The sequence below is a fragment of the Heloderma suspectum genome, chromosome 1, assembly GCF_057233095.1.
Source record: "Heloderma suspectum isolate Gila_16-S chromosome 1, 16-S_ref, whole genome shotgun sequence".
Classification (NCBI taxonomy): Eukaryota; Metazoa; Chordata; class Lepidosauria; order Squamata; family Helodermatidae; genus Heloderma; species Heloderma suspectum.
Window position 1 is genome coordinate 353610971 of NC_139458.1, and position 20736 is coordinate 353631706.

The window sequence follows — 20736 nt, forward strand, 5'->3', positions numbered from 1 at the left end:
TTACTTTTTAAATAATTGCTTGTCTGAATATGTCGATCACTACTTCACCCACTAAAAAAAGATATGGGCTTCAAGATCCTCTAGAAGCTAACTTTCGTGGAAGTACTCTAGGTATGTTCAAGTGGGGAGGGAAATGAAGGATGAATGCAAGTGACAAAAGGAAATGCCGATTTGAAAGCATGAGCAAAAAACATGTTGATCAACTATTTGCTGCCTTGACAAAATAATTAGTATGCAAAATGGACATCAAGGAAGATAGGTGCTTTTGTAATGTTTTTTAAAATAAAACCCAGTTCTCTAATTAGGCTCATGGTTCAAAGGCAACAATGAGAAGCAAAAGTCTTGCCCAAGGAACACTTAGCTAGGACCTTTGTCTTCAAACCATGAGCTTACTTTAATAAGAAAAACTGTGCAAGATTGTCTGAAAGCTGTAACAGCTTTCCGTAATTAATTCCAATATTAGTAGCTCAGTGAAACAACTAGATCATCTAAAAAAGTAAATGTTTTTCTGCCCAAGCAATCTCAGTTCTTTTGGGAAAAAAATGCAGGACTAATGAAGTAGCAGCATCTGCTTTGTGAAAAATATTTTATGATGTTAAAGATTGCCAACTTATTTATTAATACATTTATATAGCATCATAAAATAGGAGAATTAAAAGTGGCATTACATTACCCATCAGCCTTTTCTTGTGTCCAGACTTCAACAATCAGATTTATGAGGAGTTAAAAAGGCATTACCCTACAGTGATTTCCTCTGAATATATAACCTGCCCTTAAAGCCAATGAGCACATTTGTGGCATTTCCCTTAATTAACACTCTGTGGGGACTGTCACCTTTAGGAGCACTATATCATTAGTGACAGCTAATTTAATCAGTAACTAATTTAATGTCAACAAGTAATGGGGGACAAAATGAGAATCAATGGAAGAACATATAGAAAGATAAAAATTGGATGGCCTACTTAAAGGGAACACAGCATTTCTGCAGCTTGAAATGCATCAGAGAGAAGGAAGAGCTGTTTGTCCTTTCAGAATAAAGTAAAACTGCACAATGCGAGCCCCATGCAGTCTTAATCGGCTCAATGAAGTAATTCAAACACAAGTGTTATTTTATACTGAGCCTCAAAAACCTCATTCTCTAAAACAAACCTAAGAGAGGGTCAAGGAGCAGGAAAATATGGCTATCACAGTGTAATCACAGTGGGTTGTATCCAGTGGTGGCCTTGCACTATGGAAAGCGCTTCTGCTTGTCCAAGGTGGAGTGCCCAATTTTGCTGATACCTCAATCATTTGTATCCCTGTGGCCCCCAAAAGGCTAGTCCTGAAGACTAGGGAAACCTCTGGAACAGTGTGGGAGATAGCATGGAGGGCAGCAGTTAAGTGGGGGAATCAGCAAAAACTGGGTGTCTCGCCTTGTGCAAATTCTTTCCACTAGCAAAGTCACAATTGGATACAACCCAGTTCTATAGCCACCTAAAAGAGGCATATAACTTTCTCAGCATTCCCTATTTTACCTAGAAATGTTTTCAGGTTTTTACTGTTTTACTATGGAAAATCTTGAGATTAAGGGTAGACAACACAAAATAATTTTAATGGAAATAATGGGGCTGGGGGATGAACACCCACATCCAGAATGACAAGTTGGTCCAAAACACGTTTCACACCTCTAATACCCAAAGGTACTTTCAAAGATAGCACAAACTGGAATTACCTCAAAATATTTCTGCCAAGAAAAGAAAGGTGGCAATACAAATCTATGGGAATAAAATCTTTTCTGCCACATAAATCCTATGTAAAAAGAAGAAAAGCTGCATACAGAAAAAACAACTAGCTTCAGACAGAGAAGAGTAGGATATTTGGAACTATCAATTCTAGAGAAATCTCACCATATAGAATTTGTTTTTCAACTAAGAGACAGAGCAGTCTTTAGTCTTAGTAATATTAAGCCAGTTTAAATTAGTTTATGTTCTGCAGGACTACATTTAAATCTATTCTCCAGTACAATTTGATCGCAATTAGTGAGGCTTTCTGGTGCACGAGTTGTTTTGCTCTTTCCAGATCTGATTAATTTTTGTAATGAACAGTATAATTGCTTTAAAAGCACTAGCTGAACTGACAGCATCAGCTTGGTGATGAATACAGATCAGAGGGGCACACAGCTGTAGCATAACTTCCTTCAGGACTCACTCCTTTTAGGGCAGCAGTTCTCAATCTTTTTTAAAACAACTTTCCTTTTGGAATTGAGGCCTGTTCATATACCCTCTTTTGTCTCACCACTGCAAGGACCTATGCCTAGCAAAGCTATGCTCTACTGAGGTCCTCTCTACCGTCCCTCATCTCTATTGTCATTTCTTGTTCTGTTTATCTGCATCCATCTTGCTTGCAGCATTGCCAGAAGCTGCCCTACTGGGGCCCAGAAGTATTCTGGGCAATGGAAAGGAAGGTGGGGTCGCCAGAGGCCAGAGCTCTGTCGCTTTCCAGTCAGCCAAGGGGGGAAAAAGTAAGGACATCCCCCCACACACTTAAAAAAAAAAAAATTGGGCAGTGAGCCTTAGTGGGAAGTAAGGGAGGTGTCTGAGGCATTCTGGTGCCTGCAGGTACCATGTTGGCACCCCAGTGATACACCTGCAGCATATCATATGACCTAGTCTCAAGACTGGCAAGTTAGGATAAATATATGCTAGATCAGGGACTTGTAATTAGATCATGCCTTCTTTTTGAGAAAGCATTCCCAATTCCATTGCTTTCCTTTTTGATCCACTAGAGCAGCCTTCCCCAACTTGATGTCCTTCAAATGTTTTAGACTACAACTCCCAGAATTCCTGACCATTCATCATGCTGGCTGGGGCTGATGGAAGCTGAAATCCAAACCATCTGCGCCGGGTTGGGGAAGGCTGCATTAGAGCAATCCATCACTTCCTGGCATATAGAAGGGAAAGAAATGGAAGCAGTGACAGATTTTATTTTCTTGGGCTCCAAGATCTCCGCAGACGGTGACTGTAGCCATGAAATTAAAAGACGCTTGCTCCTTGGAAGGAAAGCTATGGCAAACCTAGACAGCATAGTAAGAAGCAGAAACATCACCTTGCTGACAAAGGTTCGTATAATCAAAGCTATGGTTTTCCAAGTAGCAACGTATGGCTGTGAGAGCTGGACTATAAAGGAAGGCTGAACGCCGAAGAATCGATGCTTTCGAACTGTGGTGCTAGAGAAGACTCTTACGAGTCCCCTGGACTGCAAGGAGGTCAAATCAGTCAATCCTAAAGGAAATCAACCCTGACTGCTCATTGGAAGGACAGATACTGAAGCTGAAGCTCAAATATTTTGGCCACCTAATGAGAAAAGTCACTGGAAAAGACCCTGATGCTGGGAAAGATTGAAGGCAAAAGGAGAAGGGGACGGCAGAGGATGAGATGGCTAGATAGCATCACCGATGCAAAGAATATGGACTTGAGCACACTCCAGGAGAGAGTGCAGGACAGGAAGACCTGGCGTGCTATGGTCCATGGGGTCACGAAGAGTCGGACACGACTTAATGACTGAACAACAACACAAGTATCACAGCAAAGTCATCAAACATCTAATGCAGCCTTCCGCAACCCATTGCCCTCCAGATCTGTTGGCTACCAATCCCATCATCCCCAGCCACCATGGCCATTTGTGGGCACCGGACTGGGAAAGGCTAGTCTATCGATGCTTTACAGAAGCCAATCTGTAGCATTCTAAAGGATATGTGAAAGAAGGGTCAAAAAAGGGTAAGAACTATTCTTAAACGGGGAGTAAAATAATCTGTTCATTCCCAGGACAGACACAGTCCAAGGGATTTCCATCCACCTGAACTCCCCAATACAGCAGGTTTTTCTAAACATTTTAAGCTAAGCCACCAGTTTAAGCGGCCATATATGACCACTATGTTGTAAACTTCCAACTCTACCACAGGAGAGGGAGACATTTTTCTCCCCCTCGCAATACTAGAACCCGGGGTCATTCTATGAAACTGATTGGTGGGAAATTCAGGACAGATAAAAGGAAGTACTTCTCCAGCACATAGTACAGCACATAGTTAAACTATGGAATTCGCGACCACAGGATGTAGTGATGGCTTTATAGCATATGTGTGTGTGTGTGTGTGTGTACATAAAAAAATATCTAGCATATATTTATCCTAACTTGCCAATTTGGATGGCTTTAAAAGGGGGTTGGACAAATTCCTGGAGGTAAAGGCTATCAATGGCTACTAGTCTTGATGACTATGTGCTACCTCCAGTACCAGAGGCAGTGAGCCTATGTACAGTAGTTGCTGAGGGACATGGGTAGGAGGGTGCTGTTGTGCTCATGCCCTGCTTGTGGGTTCCTGGGCGATAGCTGGTTGGCCAGTGTGTGAACAGAATGCTGGACTAGATGGACTCTTGGTCTGATCCAGCATGACCCTTATGTTCTAAAAACTGCCATCCAACCAATCAGGATAATTGTCTGAGGACTACTGCTTTGTTTTCAGATATTTGGAAACTTGTAACACATCACCTCTCCAAACTTCTTTACAGTGAGCCAAGTTTCTTCACATTCTTCTCCAGAATCATGAATTTGGAACCTTGCATCACTTTAGTTCCTTCCCACTGAATATACGGCTGATGCTTTCCTAATCCCCAGTAAAACAAGTGTAGATATTTTCTATTTTAAAAAGAGAATTAAGGTGCAAGATGGCTGGCTGGAGGGACGCTGGGAGTTGTAGGACTTTTCCCCTGTCTAAACATGCATAGGATTGCACCCATACTGTATGATAGAAATAAAAGGCTAATTTTGTCAGACACCAAAGTACAACAATGAGTGCCTTACTCAGGCAGTCTTCAGTCTCACTCTGCTGCTCCCAATAACCTTAGGGCAAAGTTTACAGGCTTGTTACTATTACTACCAGCAGAAACAGTGATGCTGCAGAAATCCTGAAACAAGTTTCTTAGAATAACAACATTCGTCTAAGCCAGACTTCCCCAAACTACTACCCTCCAGATGTGTTGGACTCCAGCCAGCACAACCACTAAATTTGCTGGCTGAGAATGATGGGACTTGTTGTCCAGCACATCTGGAGGGCACCAGGTTGTGGAAGGCTGGCCTAGACTGCCTTCTCTAGGTTAGTTAATTTCTTCTTTGTGTGAAACTTTGCAGCATTTTAATGCTGAGCTAGGATATGGGGATGGCACTCTTATGAAACCAACAGACTTAGTGCTAGTGACATCAGTGCCAGCATTGGAAGTAAGCAAGTCTTCACAGGACTCAGTGATGGTATGGCAAGAAAAACCAAGAAACTATATTTTTATGGAGGGGGACTATCTTCTGGTTCTAAAAATTATTGGCAAAGAATGTGAGACACTGCATACATTCTATAAAAAGGTCCTCACAGGCCTGAGTGAGACCCACAGCACCTGCTCTAGAATCCTCTACCCTTAATTGCAAGGGTTTGGATACAAGTTGTAGTTGCTCAGTGGGGAGGCTAAAGAGTTGGAACATCTCTCTTATGAAGAAAGGTTAAAGACCCTCCCTCTTTTCTAACGAAAGGAAGCCCCAAGTAAGGGCAAGGACAGGATGGAGCTAGAATATCTCCTCGCCCCACACACACACTCAGACACTCAAAGATACTGATTCACATGAATCAAACAAAAAGGATGAACTTCTTCATACCCAAATGCATTGCAGTCCAGCACATTTGGAGGACACCAAGTTGGGGAAAGTTTCCCTACAAGGTATGGTAATGTCCATTAGTGTAGATTGCTTTTTAATAAGGATTTGTCAAACTCATGGAGGACAGCCGTTCAACAACTATTAGCTAAATTGAAGACGGAGGTTATGATAGCTACAAAGGCCTTATATATCTGAGTCCCAGATGCTGGAGATGGGATGGCTTATCACCAACATGCCCTGTATGAGCTTTTCGGAGAAATCCCTTGCACTCTGGGAGGGAGAATGTAGGATTTGACAAACCTTGGCCTCACCCAGAAAGATAACTGTGAAACTGATCCACAATTCGTATGGACTACCTTGCTTTGCAACTCCCTGCATCAACTGGCTGTTGCCACCACCTTCTTGGTTCCCTAGTTCATTTCCTACATGAACACCACGGAACGTACACACCACAACATATTCTGCTCAGTCTGCCCAACCTCTACTTAATCTGAAGAAATCCCTATCATTAAATCCCTGGCAAATAACTGAGTGCTAACACTTACACTTGTTATTTATTAACAAAATCTTTTTTCTCCCCCATAACAACTTTTAAAACTAATTAAGACCTTACTGCTTTTAATACACAGCTATAGCTGGTGCAATACGCCCGTCAAAGTATCAGAAGACAATTCTCTTACAACTTGTAATACAATACTTTCCCTCTGAATTCTCTGTTGCAGGAAAAAAAACAACCCTCAGCCCTAATGCAGAATTACATAGTTTGTTACACTCTCTAATCTAAGGCCCCAACATGTACTCAGATGTTCACACAAAAGTTCTGCACATAGCTATTCCAGCTGGATTCTTCATTGAAATGAATGGCAAAGTATGTGCTGGTGAGAGATCATTACCAACACTTGTATACAATCACTGCACCAAGACAAAAAGGATTAATTCTTTCTCACATAGTCACTCACACTCTCTTCATCATGTTCAGGAATATTTACACCCCTTCTTAATTTTTCCTTGTTTTTGTTTCTTTTCTTTCTCTAAAACCACTAGTAACAGATAAATCCCTGAAAGACAGATCATAAACATCATATAGCTTGTTAGGCAGAATGGTGTAGACCTTCTATTCAGAAACTTGTGATGTCCTTGCTCAGACAAAATAACAAAATGGGGGCCCATTTCTAAAGTATGCAGATCAAACACATTTAAGCCTCTCCAATATTCTTTGGGATATAGACCATTAAGTCATTACTACTTCCTCATTATTACTTCCTCACTTCCACATGGTAACCCCACAGCGGCGACAGGTGCTGAGTCGTTTAAGTATGATTAATGCATACTTCTATAATTACTCATGTTGATTCAATGTAACAGAACCTGTACTTGAACCCAAGAAATTATTCATTAGCAGCCAAATAATCTAACAACTTTTATTAACTGAATACTTTTGTATTATAGGGAAAATAAAAGCTGTAGATGCCAAGATTGTATTCTGTCTAGACATGAGGTTTTCCTACTCATTTTAAAAGTGAAGGATTCCCCCTTATTCCAGAACATTACAGATGTCTCTTATTTCTGAATTGCTGCAAGTTCACAGAATACACAACACAGTGCAGGAAGTCACTGATGTAATTAAGTCATACCCTATTTTTATTGTTAGGGGTTTCCTCCCATTCCCTTTTATCTAGAATAGCCAGTATTTCAGGCACTTGCAGATATAGGGCAATATCCAATGCTGTTGCTATGCCTCTGCTGTCTGTGTTGCGTCAGCGGGGCCCACTGCTAGCACAACAAGAAGCCAGCACTTCCTATAGCAACCCCAGAAACAAGCTGAAATACTTGTTTCCAGAATGGGACAAGTCAGCACAGCTCCCTTCTGCTGGCTTTGCTAGCCTGTCCTGTTCTGGGAATGAGCATTTGGGCTAATTTCCAGTTGCTTTAGGAAGCACTACCTTCCTGCTGGTGCACAGGCAGCCTTGGACACTGTCCATAAGATTTCTTTAGGAACCGTAGCTTTTTATGGTTGATTTCTATACAGAAATATCTTCAAGGTGCCACCCAGATGCAAGGATCCAAGACATCCTGCTTATACAAGGGTCAGCCACTCACCTGTACTTAAAGAAAATGCCACACACATTCATACTAACCTGGTCAAACAGTTGTTTGCCTGTAGTGTTAGGCTGGATGGCAAACTCCAGCTCTGCATCCACAGTGGTAACTCGAACATTGACCTAGAAGAGAGATTAAAATAATGGATAAGGAAACAAAGGGTCACGGAAGTCCAAGTGTTTACCAGCTTATCGCTGTTTACATGCAGCTTTTAGGTCTATGATTTGGGAATAAAAATCTGTGCTTTTTCAAAATGCAACGTACTAGTAAACTGCATTAAAAATAATCATTGTAGTGTTTAAGAGGAATGACTACTGCAACTTTTTCAGGATACTCAAACATTATCCTGAGTATTCTACTGGCTTTACAACTTAGTATTGAATTGGACTGAGCTTTTAGTTAAGCAAGATGACATTTTAGTGTTGATTGTTTCAGAGTATACGGTTTCACTAGTAGCAGCCAGGACTGCTATTAGTATGGAGCCTGACATCTTAATTAAAATTCTTTTGGAATTAGAACAAGGAACTGACACATTAAGGGAAGGCTTTTAAATTATAACACAGTCCTCCCTGTTATACTAAGAGCTGGAGTTTTTCTAGGGTTTTAAAGAGTTAAGAGGATGCCAACTATTCTTCCAAGATAATCAACATTAATCCAATAAACATGTAATGTTATGTTGCTACTAAAATGAGTTCCACTGAAAACAGAAAATGAGTTTAGAGAGGTTTATGGACACTGAGAGATGATAATGGAAGTATTTCTGTATAAGTTCTGTACATGAAAAAAGTCACAATATACAAAACTTGTAAGGTACGAAAGGTGTTTTTTCCCCCCTGCAAAAATTAGACTAGTGATTCTCTTATGTTGACCCCTAGTGAGACAGGAATCCATATAAAAACTATCGTACTGGATCAGGCCAAAGCCCATCTAGTCCCACATTATTTTTCCCACAGCAGACAACCTAATGCAGGGGTCCTCAACCTTTTTGGACCTGTGGGCACATTTGGGAATTTTAGAAACTGCTGGGCACCACTACAAAATGGCTCCAATGGAGGATGTGCCTAGTCATATAGTGGCTGTCATGGGGGTCTGGCTAGTCGAAAGAGATATGTGTGTTGGAGAGAGAAATAAGAAGGCTAGAAGTGGAGAGAAAAAGCAAGAAAAAGGGGTGAGTGAGAAAAAGGAAGCCTGGGGGGCGGGGAGAGAAAGACTAGGGATGGGGGAGAGAAATAGCAAGGAAAGCAGTTGGGTGGAGGGAAATAGCAAGGCTAGAGGCTGGGAATGGAAAGAGAGAAAGAGCAAAGGGGAAAGGTCTTTGGTGGATGGAAGAAGATTGGGTGGGGCCAGGAAGCAACTCTTTCCTTCTCTTCCTGCCTGCTGAACAGCAGATCAGCAGCGGGTTCAGGAACAGGAAGGAGAATCTGGTGCCATAATGTTTTTCACGTTTTTTAAAAATTAAAATTTTTGAAGGGGCAAGGAGTGGAGAGTTTTGCGGGCACCATTTGAGGTCTCCACAGGTGCTGCATTGGGGACTCCTCACCTAATGCCTCAACCTAGAAGGTCATAAGCAGAATATAAAGGTAATGGCTATCCCTGGTTTGTATTCAGCATTTGGATCTCAGAAATATATTACTGCTGAAGGAGTCTCACATTTAGCCATCATGGTCAATATCAATAGACCTTCCCTTTAAATCCTAAATAAAAAAAGATTAGTCTTACCCAACAGAAAAAAGAACCCCATACATCAGAGCTCAAGTTTACAAAACACCATCATGAAACACAAGAACTATTCTCGGGGGGGGGGAGGGGGGAGAAAGCAAAATTATGCAGTGTTACAGTACACGACTACTACTGGTTTCTCATGATTTCAAGCATCTGAAAATTATGGCCAAAATTCTTTATTTTGAACATTCCAAGCTCAATTAAAAAGGAAAAGGGATTATGGGAATACAATGAGATTACATATTCTCAAAATCTAGTCTTTACGTTATGATAAACAGAATGGGGAAACATTGAAGGAGGTTTGGATCTTTCAAACACTTATTCCATATACACATCAATTTTCCACAATTTAACAAAAGCTGTTTTCTAATGGTGTGTGTTCTCGCTCTCTCTGTATTCCAGGATATGCAAGAAATGTATAGTGACTGAATTTAACAATATAAATCTTAAGGTATTTATATGAAGAAAACTTCCTTCCCAATGCACACGAGATAATGAAATCTGATAAGATTTATCTCTAGCAGCTACAGCCTAGCCCCCTTGCAAAGGAATGCATGCAATCATATTCCTTACGGAACACAGAAGCTGCAACTCATGAATATTATTTACACTTCCTGGTGGAAACCAATACCCATGTAAAGGAAATTTGCACTGAATTACTAAGGAAGGTTCAGACGGACTATGTGTTTCTTTCATTTTTTCTGTGATGCAAGTCCGCCTTATTCAACACAGACATCCTGCTTATTAGAAAGTGAACTCTCTCTCTGACCCATCATTTTATACAAAAGAATAGGAAAAGAGGTTTAGGGTGCAATTCTATGGCTGCTAGACAGCATCTAGATGGCCATAGGATTTTTCCGTTTCTGGGAACCAAGCTCGGAGCCAGCGCTCTCAGGTTGGTTCTCAGCAACCTGACTCTCTTCCCGCTCCCCTGCTGCCTTGTAGGCAGCGCAGTTCATCCCTGGTGCCACGCTCGTAAGGGCAGTGTGGAGCAGCTGAAAAGGGGGTGTTCTCAGGGGGGGGACTACGGAGGTGATGTTATGACACTTCCTATGTGCCATCTGCCCCGCCCCCCCAGCAGGGCCCTGGCTAGACAACTGAAATGGGCCGTCTAGCCACAAATGCAGGGCAGCCAGAACGCAGAGGAGAAGATCCCCTCCATGCTTTGCCCGCCCTGCATTGGATAGTCGGCCTCCTCAGAGTTTGGAGATGGCCGACTATCCCCATAGGATTGTGCCATCCACTGCCAAACTTGAAACCGTACCTACCTACGTAAGACATTTATAAGAGCACAGATTAACCCTTAGCCACACAGACCAATCCTAAAAGTGCTTTCACACTTATCAGGGCAACATGGATCAAAATGACTCAAGTTGCTTCCTAATAACAATCACTGGGAAACTAAATGAAATAGATCCTGTGAATGTGCAACTTCTAAAGCCCAATCTGCAGCAAAAAAAAAAAGAAAAAGAAAAAGTTCCAAATCAAGGTTAGCTCATATGTGCATAATCACTTGGATTTCTGCAACATCATGATTTGCATGTGTGAAAACAGTTATCACACATTAAAAGCCACAGCACAGCAAGTATGCAGATCACCACTGTACAAATATCTGTCAACTGAGACACTTCAAATATTCAACATGTGAAGTCAGCTTTCAGCATGGTGTGCAATTTGGCATTAGGCTGATGAATTCATCACACTGATGGGTATTACAGGCCCTGTGTGAAAGCTCTCCAAAAGTTTGTTCATCCATGGTCATCTCCCTCATGCCGTAACAAGCAAAGGATCTGAGGGAAAGGGATTTCACTCTATATCAGCTATACAACGATCTTCATATGAAACTTGTCATGTGCAGCTACTGTGTTTGAGTTTTTCAGATCTTTTCTTAATGTTAGCCTTATGCCTTTTATTCTGATGTAGCAGTTTAAAGTTCATCTCAGGATTTCCAAAGGTTGCCTTTCATCAGTTACATTAAAGTCAAGAGCTTTAAGTGGGCCATATTCCCAGAGCTGGCTAAAGTTAATGCTAAGAAGACTGTTAGCGGGGGTGGGAGAAAAGACAGGAGCAGTACCAATTCTTTGGCCACCCAGTATCTGTAGCTGCACTGACATGGGATGACAGCACGCATTTATTTAAAGAGGAGTCATGTGACATCAAATAACTCAACAGCCCACATGCCTCCTGATAAGAGTGGTAACAGCCATCTGCTGTAACACAGATTTTGTGCTGATTGGTAGCATAAATCTAATGTACAACCAACATAAGAATATGGGTGGGGAGGGGAAAGAGCAGAAGCGAATCTCCCCCACCCCCAAAAAAATTTGGAAGAAGGGAGTGCAGTAAGATTAGCTGCCATCTCCCTCATCTATTAAGTGATCCAATGATCACCTCAGACTCACTTTGAATTGAAAGTATTGTTGGCTATCAAGAGAAGAAACAACAGAGCTGGGCACGGAATCTCCAACTTCATTAAAAAATAGAAAAAACCAAGAGAGCAAAAATGGTTGGATACTTTCATTTTATTAATTAATTAAAATATTTCTACACTACCTTTCAGCCAATAAGCAGCCAGGGAAGATTAAAAAAAAGTCTGAAAGGTAAGCAATGAAGAAGCCAAGCTAATCCCTGTAGGAAGGGAGTTCTACCAACAGGGGCACTGCCACTGAAGAACCCTGTCCCGTCTTCCCACCAACCTGGCCTCATTTGGTGGTAGGACATATAGAGTAGGGCCTCAGATGAAGAACATGAAGTACATGCAGGCTCACATGGAAGCAGGCAGTCCTTCAGATAATCTGGCCCAAAGTGGTTTAGGGCTTTGTAGGCAGGTAAGAACCAGCACCTTGAATTGAGCTTGGAAACAAACAAATAGCCAGTGCAATTTCAGAGTAACCAGTATAATATGATCCATATAATGCATACCAGACAAGTCTGGCTGCAGCATTTTGCACCAGCTGAAGTTTCTAAACACTCTTCAAGTGCAATATCAATGCAGTCTGCATTGGATATGGATATTGGTCATTCTTGTTGTGTTTTATTATTATCTATTGTTCTTTACTGACCGAATAAACAACAACAAAATTCATTCCATTTATCAGTTGCCAAACAATAGTTCTCTGGGTAACATACACAGTAAAACAGATTAAAATGAAACATCTATTTGTTTGAATGTTCACTGCTTCTTTGATTTCAAAGGTGTTTGGGAGTGGGGTTCAACTATCATGATTACTCATTTCTAGGTACTCAAAAGTTATGCTCCTAGTAAGAGATCAGTGGGTTTGTACCACTACAGAGGGATCTTCAGAACCACTATCCTCCAACCTTATATATGTGTCAGCATCTTTACACAATAAACTCTCATGCCATATCACAATGTGCTTCTCAAAGTCCCCTCAGGTTCCAAAGTTGTTTGAACAGACAGCTGCTGTTCTAGAAACACAAACCCAATTTGCATGGAACAAATTGTGTAGTTTAAAGATCCTGGACATATTTAAAGGTTTCAAGGAAGCATGATGTAGTAGTAATGGGGGACTTCAATTTCCCCGATATTTGTTGGGAGACGAATTCTGCAAAACATGGCCCCTCCAAGAGATTCCTGACTTGTGTTCCTGAGAATTTCCTCCTGCAGGAAGTGGAGGAAGGAACTAGAGGATCGGCTATCCTTGACTTGATCCTAACCAACAGAGATGACTTAGTGGATCAAGTAGCAGTTACAGGAACTCTGGGGGAAAGTGACCATGTTATACTTGAGTTCTTGGTTCTAAAGGAAGCAAAAGCCGAGTGAAGCCAAATGCATATCCTGGGTTTTAGGAAAGCCAATTTTAATAAACTCAGAACAATGATCAGTAAGGTCCCATGGCAAGCGACTCTTAACGAGAAAAGGAGTCCAAGATGGGTGGAAGTTATTAAAAAAGGAAATTCTCAAGGCACAATTACAAACAATTCCAACAAGAAAAAAAGGTGGAAGACAACAGAAGAAGTCAATGTGGCTTCACAAAAAGCACAGAGATGACCTGAAAACAAAAAAACGACACATACAGGAAGTGGAAGGAAGGCCAAGCTACAAAGGAAGAGTATAGCCAGGTAGCACAGAATTGCAGGGATGGCATCAGGAAGGCTAAAGCTGAGAATGAGCAGAGGTTAGCGAGGGATGCTAAAAGCAACAAAAAGGCTTTCTTCAGATACATGCACAGTAAAAGACAGTGGAAATAAATGGTGGTTCAGCTATTAAATAAGGATGGCAAAATGATAACAGATGACAAGGAAAAGGCAGAAGTGCTCAGTTCCTACTTTGGCTCAGTCTTCTCCCAAAACAGGGGCTATGAGCCCCCTGGAAAAGGCAAAGTACAGGCTGAAGGGGCAGGATTGCAGCTTAAGATCGACAGGGCTATGGTCAAGGAACACCTAATTACTTTGAATGAGTTCAAATCTCCAGGGCCAGAAGAACTGCATCCTAGAGTAATAAAGGAACTGGCAGAAGAGCTCTCAGAACCACTGTCTATTATCTTTGAGCAATGATGGAGGACGGGTGAAGTGCCAGATAACTGGAGGAGGGCTAATGTTGTCCCTATCTTCAAAAAGGGCAAGAAGGTGGAACCTGGGAACTACAGACCAGTCAGTCTGACTTCAATCCCTGGGAAAATTCTGGAGGAGATCATAAAGCAATCCATCTGTAAGCACCTTGAAAACAATGCAGTGATTACTTGAAACCAACATGGATTTGTCAAGAATAAATCCTGCCAGAGGAATCTGATCTCATTTTTTGATCAGGTAACCTCCCTTGTGGACTGTGGGAATGCTGTGGACATCAGATACCTCGACTTCAGCAAAGCTTTCGACAAAGTGCCCCATGATATCTTGATTAGCAAACTAGCTCAAAGTAGGCTAGTTTGCAAGGAACCCAAGCCGCCTTGGGTTCCTTGCAAGAGGAAAAAAGGCGGGGTATAAATGCAATCAATCAATCAATCAATCAATCAATCAATAGGCTAGATGAAACTATCAGGTGGATCCACAGTTGGCTACATGATCGGACTCCAAGAATGCTTATCAATGGGATCTTCTCAAGCTGGGGAGAGGTAACGAGTGGGGTACCGCAGGGCTCAGTCCTGGGCCCAGTGCTCTTCAACATTTTTATTAATGACTTGGAGGAGGAGGTGCAGGGAATGCTGATCACATTTGCAGATGACACAAAATTGGGCGGGATAGCTAATACTTTGGAAGACAGAAACAACATTCAAAGTAATCTTGATAGACTGGAGTGCTGGGCAGAAAACAACAGAATGAAAATGCCAAGTTCTGCACCTAGGAAAAAGAAACCAAATGCACAGTGACAAGATGGGGAATACTTGGCTCAAAAATACTACAAGCGAGATGGATCTTGGCATTGTTTTCGATCACAAGCTGAATATGAGCCAACAATGTGATGTGGCTGCAAAAAAGGCCAATGCTCTTTTGGGCTGCATTCATAGAAACATAACTTCCAAATCTCGGGAAGTACTAGTTCCCCTCTACTCAGCACTGGTTAGGCCTCATCTGGAGTACTGTGTCCAGTTCTGGGCACCACTCTTTAAGAAAGATGCAGACAAGCTGGAGAGGGTTCAGAGGGGGGCAACAAAGATGATCAGGGGACTGGAAACAAAGCCCTATGAAGAGAGACTGAAAGAACTGGGCATGTTTAGCCTTGAGAAGAGAAGACTGAGACTCTATCATAGCGCTCTTCAAGTACTTCAAAAGCTGTCACAGACAGGAAGACCAGGATCTCTTCTCGATCATCCCAGAGTGCAGGACACGGAATAATGGGCTCAAGTTACAGGAAGCCAGATTCCGGCTGAACATCAGTAGAAACTTCCTGATTGTTAGAGCAATACAACAATGGAACCAATTACCTAGGGAAGTGGTGGGCTCTCCCACACTGCAGGCATTCAAGATGAAGTTGGACAGCCATCTGTCAGGGATACTTTGACTTCGATTCCTACATTGAGCAGGGGGTTGGACTCGACAGTCTTATAGGCTCCTTCCAACCCTACAATTCTATGATTCTAAGAAAGCCGGCCAGAAAAGTACTTTACAGATATGCCACACCTGCTCAATTAATGAACTACTGTTTCCTTCCATTCCCTATCCCACCTAAAAAAAATGCTATAATACTGTACATCCTGCTTCAAATTAAGGTGCACACATTTAAGTACAACTTCTTATGCACTTAAGGGAAGGTGGAACAAAGACCTATGATCTAAGCTGGACTTCACTGACATGGCACCTCCAGATGTTCTGGACTACAACTCACATAATCCCTGACCATTGGCTATGCTGGCTGGGGCTGTGTGTACACATGCGCACATCATGTATGTATGGGTCTGTGCAATCAATTCAGAAGCCCACATGCCATCCACTTTGGGATGTGGCCCCTGATCTGCTTGCCTAGAGCCAATATAGCCCTGAGGTCAAAAAATGTCTCTCACCCCTGTATTAGACGTTACTGGGAGGAACCCTTCCTGAGACCAGGGATGTCCATCAGATTTGGCCAAATCCTGAGCAGTATTGGTCCCTTCAGACTTGGTGCTTCTAGAAACAAAGCAGACTTCCCTATAAAATGATCAGGATTGAAGTTGTACCCTACATGAAGCTTCATTTGCAATTTGGCTTCAGGGCTTTTCTACACAAAGCATTTATTGTGTGCCCATCATTCCCTACTCACAGTTGTTTATGAGTACTTTAGATGACATTGTGACCCCCCAGTTTTGTTTCTGTGTCTAACTAGCACCTTCAGCGTTTTTTTCAGAGGAAAAATGTGGCATTTAATCATGGAAGCGAAAGAAAGCACCATTTCCTCTTGTGTATTTATGCTATTCAGCTAGTACAGTGCTACCTAGAGGTTATGTAGCAGAAAAGCAGGAAAGGAAACACTCCTCACGTAGTGCTTGGATCTCAATTCTGCAATGTAATCGAAAGTAGGTACATCGGATTAACAAGCCTTCTGTAGAAAAGCACTCAGAAAGGCAGACAACATGTCTCCAAAAATAGCATCTTTTGCTTCCGCTGACACTGATGGGGGAAGGAGTGGGGTTAAGTGACTGACAGGCCCACCTTTTAATCATAAGGCACATTTTACCAGGGGCTCTCCAATCATTGTGCTTTGTGGGAGGGCAAGGCTGGGACCGTGAGATGGTCATTTTTCCAGCACCACCAGGCTTCACTAGAAAAAAAAGGCTTAAACCTATTTACAATAATTATAACTACCTAGCCTCTGCACCTATCCTTCTGAAACTTTGCTGGTTTCTTGCCTGGAGACATTTCTACGTTGTGTGTCATTTTCATACAAACTGCCCAAAATTCCACCTGGGGGGCAGGAGGGAAGTGAAAGTGAATCACTTGTACTTCCCCACATGAACGGCAGTACCTATCCCTCTTCAACTCTGCAGTTTTCTTACTTAGGGCTACCTCTATGCTGTCTGTCATCTTTAGAAGAATGGTCCACAAGGAACATATGGTAATAACTGTATCCTTTTTTGGATACCTTAAAAATGGAGATGGTGCTCTTGCACAAAATATCCTGCACTTCTTCATCTGAAACCTGGCAGTCTTGCTCCCTTTCAGAGGGGCAACTATTACTGCAAATTTTAACCCATTTTGCTAAGAAATAAACAAATTATTGGAAGTTCCCTTTAATCAAAATATAAAGTTGCACAGCACAAAACACACTATATCTATTTTTCTGAAATTTGGCAGGCATAGTTCCCTCCTTAGGGGCTACTATGCCTGCAAATTTCATCTACTTCTAACAAGTAGAAAGAAGTTCAGCTTTTAAAAAGTTTCCCATGATGGTCAGTGGGAGGCATGAACCCTCAGATTTCCAAGTCATGACTTGGGTTTGATACCCAAGTTGAAGCAGATGGGCTCTGAACTGGTCTGAGCAGAACTGATGCATACCTCTACAGGCCACCAACATGGTAGAGGACACAGAAGTATTTGGAGTATGAAAGGAACAGTTAGCATTCCCAATGTCACTGCAAAACTGAAGTTATGTCTTACAGGGCCTATCAATGAAGGCCCTTTAGCTCAATACCAAGAACAAGGCTGCATGTGAGGAGGAGGAGTACTAGCAACAAATGAAGTTCACTGATTACCTGCCCCATATATCCCTTGCCAACAGAATAGCAACACCATCTTTGGAATGTAGAAATGGAATGAGAGCTAGGCCAGAGCACTAGCAAACCACATCATAAACACTACCATTTTATTCCTGGGCTGTAACCCAGAGAAGCATCTCACCAGATCTGCATATATGCAGAAAGCCATTAAAAAAAACAAAAAACAGCAGCTTCCAACACTGCCTTCCTAGGTTCTAGCCAGAGTCAGCACCATTCAGTTCAAGGGAGAATCAAATACCATGTTATGTAAAGGTGTATTCATTACATAAACCACTGTGAAGTACTGTATTAAGCAACAAGACACGTACCTGCCAATCCTTGGCTGTAATGCAACACAGTTATTAGCAACAGAATCGTAACTATGTAACCATACAACCAGTGTTCTAATGCTCCTACCACAATCTTCCTCTTGCAGAAGTAATTTCTTTGAAAAGGAATAACTGCCTACCAGTCAAAACAGTAGCATTATAAGATCAGTAAAGAGGTAGTCACCTGGGCACCTGTGACAAGTGGGGAAAAAAAGGCTTCTACTGGGACAGTAGGGACAACCCTAGAGCAACTCAGCCAACAGTGTGTAGCTTTACCGCTCTGCTGTATTTCCGCAATGGTGTAACACTAAGATGACTCTCCATCCCAGTCTTAGCTGGCTCTTAACCCTAGAATGTGGGGAATTAGGAGGAGGGAGAAGAAAAAGAGTGACTCAGGTGAGTGGAATCAAGGCATAACAGACCACTATCTGAAAGTTTGGGTTAAGTGTCAACCTAGACATGCTACACCTATTTGAATACTTCACAGGAATGTTCTCCTGATTTTCCCTGACTGAAAATTTCCACTTAATATATTTCTGTTGTAACCAATTGCTTACCTCCCAACCCCTCAATACTAGTAAGGATACTTTTGTATCCTTACTAAGTAAGGAATACACACATTTTATAAAAAAATTATTAAAACGTACCATTCCTGCTTAAGTGTCCTTTAATAATTTTAATCTTGCAAGTGTGCAAAATTGTTACTTGAGTCCCATGTTCCATCTTCAATGAAAGATAAACAGATCCAAAGCCACAAAGGACAATTTCCCCTTCACCACATTTTTATGGCTTCAACAGCCTGTATGTTATTTGGCCCCGGGCAACCAAAGCCGTTCAAGCACTTAAGGTTTTCTTATAAACATTTGCAACTTAAAAATATCTGAACAGGCAACAAGGAGGGAAAACACCACTCTCTGGTTTCAAATGCATATTCATTTTGGTTTTAGGAGGAGCTCGATGAAAGGCCAGAAATACCAAAGTAGTTAGACAGAAGTTCAGTGCGCTGTACATTTTGAGGAACTGCATGATATTTAGATAGTTCTACTGCAGCGGCAATCGCATTGTAGTACACAAGTAACATATTTAAATTACATAGTTTGAAATAGTATTCTGAAAGACATTCATTTGGCTGATGATCCAATGCCTTGATTTTCAATTATGTGAGTGGCTTCAAGCACTCAACTTTAAAGGCCACTAAATGGAGGCAACACAAGACAGCAGCCTAAGCTATCATTTAGGATATTATTTAATGCAAACAATTTAAACATGGAAATACAATTGCTTCACCGTTTCCCAACACCAGGCTCCAGCATTATGAGTGAGACTCAGCTCCTTATATCCATGTAACTACACACATTATGCTCCCCATTCCCCTGTAGCGTCACGAAATCAAAGCTCCTTTCGGACACTGCCAGAAGCACAGATCCAGTTCCAAAGGCAGTTCTCACAGGAACACTATATTTAAAAATCACTTAATAGAATTCTTGTTCTATTTCCCTAAAATCAGGATTCCAGGCAGCAATGATAGTCCTGGACTTAATGTTGATTTGACCTTATACCAAAACAACAACAAAACAGTTTAATGGGAAAACAAAACTCAGACTTAACCCATCACAGTCCACGACCATGTTGGAAAACAAATCAAACCAAACAAGCTGAGCTTTAAACATGGGGTGGTTTGGATAAGCAAATCTCAGCTTAATAAGCAGAGATATGAACAAGCTTTGTGGGTGCATATATAACCCCTTCGTTGTGGGAGCGAACAAACCAGGAACTCTTCAACTAATTAGTTTCCTATTTAGTCCCAGGAAACTATGGTTAACAAGCTTCGGAAAAAGCCAGGATAGTAAGCCAGTTTCAAACCATGGCTTAATATCCTTGCTTGTTCCAAAGCTATTAACCGTGGTTTTCCAGTTCAGACAAGAAATTATAATTCTATGGTCCCCACCTCCATTGGTGCCTGCCTGGCTTCCTGCCCTTTCTGATTTCTAACTTTTTTTTTTAAGCTGGGAGGCTGGCATGTGGGGGCATCATCATCAAAAGAGAGCTTCGGCTATTGGGCGGTATAGAAATAAATAAATAAATAAATCTTTATTTCCAAGAATGCCTCTGAGCATCACCGGTTTGCCTTCTGGCACAGCTGCTATAGTTAATGAAGTCTCCCTGGTTTGTTCGCCTGCCCGAAGGGAGAAGCAAAGGGTATGTGTGTACAGCCATCATACTCATTGATGTCTTGGCTTATTAAGCAGAGATACAATCATTTAAACAAAGCCATAGTAGCAGGTTGAACCCAGTCATGCACTGAAGTAAATTAACTACATACATTTTAATATTAGCAGGGTTTCTGATAAAGAACCTTATCTGCTACACCAAGTAGTTTTTTTGTCTATACAAGATTAATTGATTTCAGACACATATCCAAGATAGAAGGATTAACCTGCAGAGGAATATTCATAAAGATAATTTTATGTTGTAAATTCATCCTAAGAATTATTATCCTGGCAAATCTATAAAACAAATTTCAAGTAAACTGATTTTCTAACCGTTTCCCCTAGCTCAAGTTTCTGTAATGGCTATTCTCAACTAAAGAGTCAAGATTTTGCATAACCTACATACAGTCAGGGCCAGAAATATCGGAACAAGGATAACTGTTTTGGCAGTTGGCCTCTGTACACCACCACATTGAAGTTGAAAGGAAACACACCCAGATGGGAGTGAAGTCAGGACTTTCAGCTGGAATTCAAAGGGTTTGACGAAAGTGAGGCACTACCCATTCAGGA

The 20736-nt window shown here is 41.6% G+C and overlaps 1 protein-coding gene across 2 annotated transcripts in view; it reads right to left on the bottom strand.

Annotated features, from left to right (window-relative positions):
* The window catches only part of EZR (ezrin), a 52852-nt gene that overhangs the window by 20196 nt on the left and 11920 nt on the right, over positions 1-20736 (bottom strand). For both annotated transcript variants that reach the window (XM_084827926.1, XM_084827927.1), the window contains exon 3: positions 7815-7898. In XM_084827926.1, coding sequence (XP_084684052.1) covers positions 7815-7898 — 84 coding nt within the window. The remainder of the gene's footprint in view (positions 1-7814; positions 7899-20736) is intronic.